Source organism: Cupressus sempervirens, chromosome 7 (assembly GCF_028749045.1).
Source record: "Cupressus sempervirens isolate cs-2001-9-10 chromosome 7, ASM2874904v1, whole genome shotgun sequence".
Taxonomy (NCBI): Eukaryota; Viridiplantae; Streptophyta; class Pinopsida; order Cupressales; family Cupressaceae; genus Cupressus; species Cupressus sempervirens.
The window spans coordinates 562,171,562-562,177,084 of record NC_143124.1 but is presented as its reverse complement, the minus strand read 5'-3'; the positions used below and the strand labels follow the sequence as shown (position 1 = coordinate 562,177,084).

The following is a 5,523-nucleotide window of genomic DNA, read 5'->3' as shown; positions in this document are numbered from 1 at the left end:
ATATTAGTGTCCTAGTAACATCATAAGGAATCATCATATAGCCTAATGATATAGGTATCAATGTCCCAATAACATAACATGAAATCAAATAGTCTAAGAATCAAAATATCAATGTCCATAGGGGGTAATAATGTGTCATCTAGAGTCTAACTATCAAAGTCCAAAAGAAACAAAATGTCAATAGTGCTATGATGGTCGGGGTGGGACATGACATCCTCCCCCTCTAGGCATGAACTTCCTCTTGGAGTTCATCAAATAGATAGGGGTAGTCACATCTCATCTGCATCATGTCCTCCCATGTGGTTGTGACCTCATCATAGCAATCCCATTGGACCTTAACCTGGTCCACTTCTCTGCCTCGAAGTTGAAGGGTCCTGCGGGCCAATATGCGAATGGGCTCTAGGGATAGCTGGCCATCTGGTGCTACCTGCATAAAACCCCAATCCATAACATGAGATGCATCATAAATATACTTCCTCAAGGAAGAGACATGAAAAACATCGTGGATGCGTGATAGGCTAGGTGGCAAGGCTAAGCGATAGGCAACTGGTCCTATCCTCTCCAAAATATCAAATGGCCCAACAAATCAAGGAGCAAGCTTAGAGCCCTTTCCAAAATGGATTGGACTCTTGTGCGGACGCACTCTCAGAAATACTCTATCTCCCACCATAAAGGCTCGATCTATCCTATGGGCATTAGCATACTTCTTCTGTCGGTCTTGAGCTTCCCTGAGATGTTGCCTAATCAACAAGACTTGCTGCTCCATCTCCTTGACAATCTGTGGTCCAACTGTTACCCTATCCTCAATCCTATCCCAACTTAATGGTGTCCTGCAAGGTCTTCCATATAGGGCCTGATAAGGTGGCATGCCCAAAGAAGAATGGTGCCCATTATTATAGGCAAACTCTACTAGATGCAAATAATCCTCCCATTTAACTTGATTATCCATCACATACATGCGCAACATGTCCTCTAATACCTGGTTAACTCTCTTAGTCTGTCCATCTATCTGAGGGTGGTATGCTGTGCTCAAGTTAAGCTTAGTCCCTAGGGCTCCCTGTAACTCTCTCCAAAAGGAGGAGGTAAATATAGAGTCTCTATCAGAAATAATCTTGCGAGGAATGCCATGGAGTCTCACAATGTCTCGCATGAATACTTGTGCTACTGTAGGAGCAGTGAAAGTGGTACGTATAGGTGAGAAGTGGGCTACCTTTGTCAATGTGTCAACTGTCACCATGATGGCATCGTGACGATGAGAAGACATAGGAAGACCCACAAAAAAATCTATAGAAATAACATCCCACTTCCACTCTGGAATCTCATGAGGATAAAGTAACCCACCAGGATGTCCATGTTCTACCTTAACTCTCTGGCACTCTAGGCATCTAGCAACTATCCCTGCAATATGCATCTTCATGCCGGGCCAATGAAAGAGTCGTCTCAAGTCTGCATGCAACTTCCTAACCCCTGGATGTGCTGCATAAGGTGCCCTATGAGCCTCAAGAACAATAAAATCATGCAATCCTCTAGTAGAAGGTACATAAATGCACCCTCGGTGACATAGAAGTCCATCAGACTCTAACACATAGTTGGAGAACCTCCCCTGAAGAGGCCTCTGAGATCTAATCATCTGACACACATCCCTATAAAAATCATCCTCTGGTAAGTGTTGCATTATTCTCCCCCTCAAATCTGTGCTGGTGACCATGGATGACAACTTATGGCGTCTCTGACTTAAGGCATCTGCAACCACATTCTCCTTCCCCTTGATGTAGTGTACATCAAAGTCATACTCACATAAAAACTCCATCCATCTCCTTTGCCGAGCATTAAGGTTCGGTTGAGAGAAAATATACTAAAGGCTGTGATGATCTTAGTGGAGTTCAAAATGGTGTCCCAAAAGGAAATGGCGCCATCTAACCAAGGCATGTACTACTGATGCAAGCTCAAGATCATGGGTAGGATAATTGAGTTCATGAGTCTTAAGTTTCCTAGACTCATAGGCTATAACTCACCCATTCTGCATGAGTACTACCCCTAACCCATCCAATGACGCATCAGTACACACTACAAAGTCTGTAGAGGGATTAGGTACTACAAGAATAGGAGCACTAGTGAGGGCCTTCTTCAACTCTTGAAAAGATCTCTCACATTTTTCTGTCCACTCAAATTTCTTCCCTTTTCTCTGGAGAGAAGTAATAGGATGTGCTATCCTTGAGAAACCCTCCACAAAATGCCTGTAGTAACCAGCCAACCCCATAAAGCTCCTGACTTTTGTAACTGTCGTCGGTGCTGGCCAGTCTATAATGGCTCTAATCTTTGATGGGTCAACTGAGATCCCATCACCTGATATCACATGACCTAGGTAGCTGATCTCTATGCAGAAGAAAGAACACTTCGGCAAATTGGCGTATAATTGATTATCTCTCAAGCATTGAAGGACTTGTCTCAAATTTTCTTCATGCTCCTGTTCATTCCGTGAATAGACCAATATATCATCCAGGAATATCACCACAAATCTATCCAAGAATGTACGAAATACTCCATTCATAAGGCTCATGAATACAGATGGGGCATTAGTGAGACCGAAAGGAACCACTGTAAACTCATAATGCCCATATCTCGTGCGAAAGGCAGTCTTATGGATGTCACTCTCCACAATCCTCAACTGGTGATATCCTTACTTCAAATCAATCTTTGAAAACACTCGAGCACCTTGAAGCTGGTCAAATAAGTCATCAATTCTAGGAAGTGGATAACGGTTCTTAATGGTTAGCTTATTAAGTTGGCGGTAGTCTATGCACAACCTCAAGGATCCATCCTTCTTCTTGACAAAGACAACTGGTGCTCCCCATGGTGAGACACTAGGATGAATGTGCCCCTTCTCCAAGAGTTCTTCTAGCTGAATCTTGAGCTCATTGAGCTCATTAGTAGTCATCCTGTATGGAGCTCTAGATACTGGTTGGGCCCCTGGAACCAAATCAATATGGAAATCCACTGTCCTGGGTGGAGGCATACCCGGTAATTTAGAAGGAAATACATCTCTAAACTCTTGTAACACTGGGTAATCCTCGAGACATGACCCATTCTCCTCTCCCTCAAGATCATTAATGGTAATAGCATATAACTGAAACCCTTTTCTCATACATCGCTTAAGCTGCATAGCGGAGATCATACGGAGGGACACAGGTCTCTGAATGCCTGAAATCACTATAGGTGTACCATGATCATCATTACACTCCACCTCCTTCTTCCTACAATCCACCTTGGCATGGTGAGCACATAGCCAATCCATACCAAGGACTACATCATATGATCCTAAGGGGGTGATACGTAGATCTGCACAAGTAGTGATATCCCCAATTTGAATAGGACAATTCCTGACCATGGATCTAACCAATACCTTAGCACCTGAGGCTAACTCTACATCCCAGCTAACATCTTGCTTAACTGCCACCAGCCTATAATGCTCCACAACTAAGGGTGATACAAAAGAATTAGTAGCTCCTGGATCAAACAATATAGATATACTACTACCACCAATAATACCTGTAGCCTCTATCACGGTAGCCTGATGCTCAGCCTGTCTGTCATCTATTGCTGCAAATACCCTATGAGAACATCCCATGTCACCCACTGTTGGTTCAGATGCAACTACCCTCTATCTATGTGGACAATCCCTAGCAATGTGACCCATGCCACCACAAGAATAACAAGGTCCACGGGTCTGAGTCTGTAATCTTGTAGATCGGGGCTGCTGGTGTCCCCCTGTCTGAGTAGATCCACTAAAACCACCTCTAGTGGGTTGCTGAGTCCGTGCTGGAGGTGTATGAGAAGCTTGTGATCTATGATCCTGACGAGAACCCTGTACCTGCCTCTGCTTGGGCTTAGTGCCCTGGTATCCCTGTGGAGGCTTCTGCCTCTGATCCTGCTGTGATTGGGGGCCTCTAAAAGATCTTGAAGAGTGTCGCTGATTTCCCTTCCATTGTGACCTAGGTGGAAAGGGGGTAGTACCCCGACGCTGAGATCTATCACGAGTATCCTGAGCCTTATTGTGTATATCCTCTGCAATAAGAGCCCTCTCCACTGTAGCTCTGAAGCCTACTGGTGCTGCCATGCGAACCTGTCCTACAATCGAGGGATTAAGACCTCTAATAAAATGGTTAATCCAGAGCTTCTCATCTCTCATATAGTCAACATAAGGGAGGAGCTCTAAAAACTTATTCTCATACTGTGTTACTGTCAATCCCCTCTTCTGTAAGTCATGGAACTCATCAATCTTTCGCTGCCTATAATGCTCTGATAAATATCTCTCTTTGAACCTTTGTAGGAAGGTATCCCAAGTGAGAGTGTCCATATCAATATCCCCCATAGCCTTCTCCTCATCCCACCATTTGGAGGTTGGTCCTCGCAAAAGGTGTATAGCAAAATGGGCCCTTACATTACTCCCAAAAGGACGCAACCCATAACATCTCTCCAAACATAACAAAAAGGATTCTGCCTCTGAACCATCTATGGATCCATGAAAAGGGGGTGGCTGAAGACGAAGCAATTCTTTAATCTCGTCTCCTATATCTCGAGGTGCTCTCGATACAGGTCGAAGTTCTACCCCTGCTAGAGACTCAGGTCTATGGACAGACTCCCCCTCGAGCTCAGCATGACTCCCAATACGGCTAGGTGGAGGACTCCTTGTCCTCTCTCTGATAATAGTCCTATGCTCCTCTAACATTTGCTGACTAGGGTGAGTTGCTGCTGCAGGCAACCTCTGTTGTACCACACCAATAAGATTTTGGATAGCATCTAGAATGTCCTGGTTGGGGTTTTGGGGCTGTTCCCCCTGTCCAATCTCTATCTCTGGCCCAACCCTAGCTTCTTGTGCCATACTAGCACCATGCTCTACATGTGCATCTCGTGCACGTCTACCACCTCGTCCACGCCTGCGAGCGTTACGAGTGACCACTGGCATCCTACAAAAAAAAAAAAAAAGAGAGAGTTTAAGAGTCAGGGTCAAGAAGCTTTAAAGTTCATTATTGGAGTCTCAAACAACTAAGACAAGGTAATTCCTCTTTTTTTTTCTTTTTTCTTTTGTGAGGAATCATGGCCAAAGTCAACTTAGGGTGGGTGTCCTGCCACCATAGTTGCTTAGCCAACGTCCCACATTGGTTAGATATATTAAAGTGTTATCTTCCATTGCATATGCATATATGTATATTTATTTATTTATTCATTCTTTTTAATTATTATTATTTTTAAAAATATTTTTTTATTATTATTATTTTTTTTTTTAAAAATATTTTATTATTATTATTATTATTTTTAATATTTTTTAAAAAAAATTATTTATTATTATTATTATATTAAATTATCATTAATAGGTAACTTCATGGACCTTTTTACCCTTTTTAGTGGGCAGTTGTTTCAGGCTGGGCCTTTGGGCTTATTTTCAGCCGTAAGGCTTATGTTTTGGCTGGGCGTTTTTTCGCTTATTTTCAGCCTTTCTTGTTGTTAAACTTATGGGTTTCA

General features: G+C 43.1%; 1 protein-coding gene across 1 annotated transcript; it reads right to left on the bottom strand.

The window, feature by feature from the left end:
* Positions 1–223: 223 nt before the first annotated feature.
* LOC149547999 (uncharacterized) lies at positions 224–3,628 on the bottom strand. Its single transcript, XM_089794215.1, has 2 exons — positions 2,960–3,628; positions 224–427 (listed from the first exon to the last, which is right to left on the bottom strand). The coding sequence occupies exons 1-2, from the start codon at positions 3,626–3,628 to the stop codon at positions 224–226; spliced, it is 873 nt and encodes a 290-aa protein (XP_089650341.1).
* Between the last annotated feature and the right edge of the window lie 1,895 nt (positions 3,629–5,523).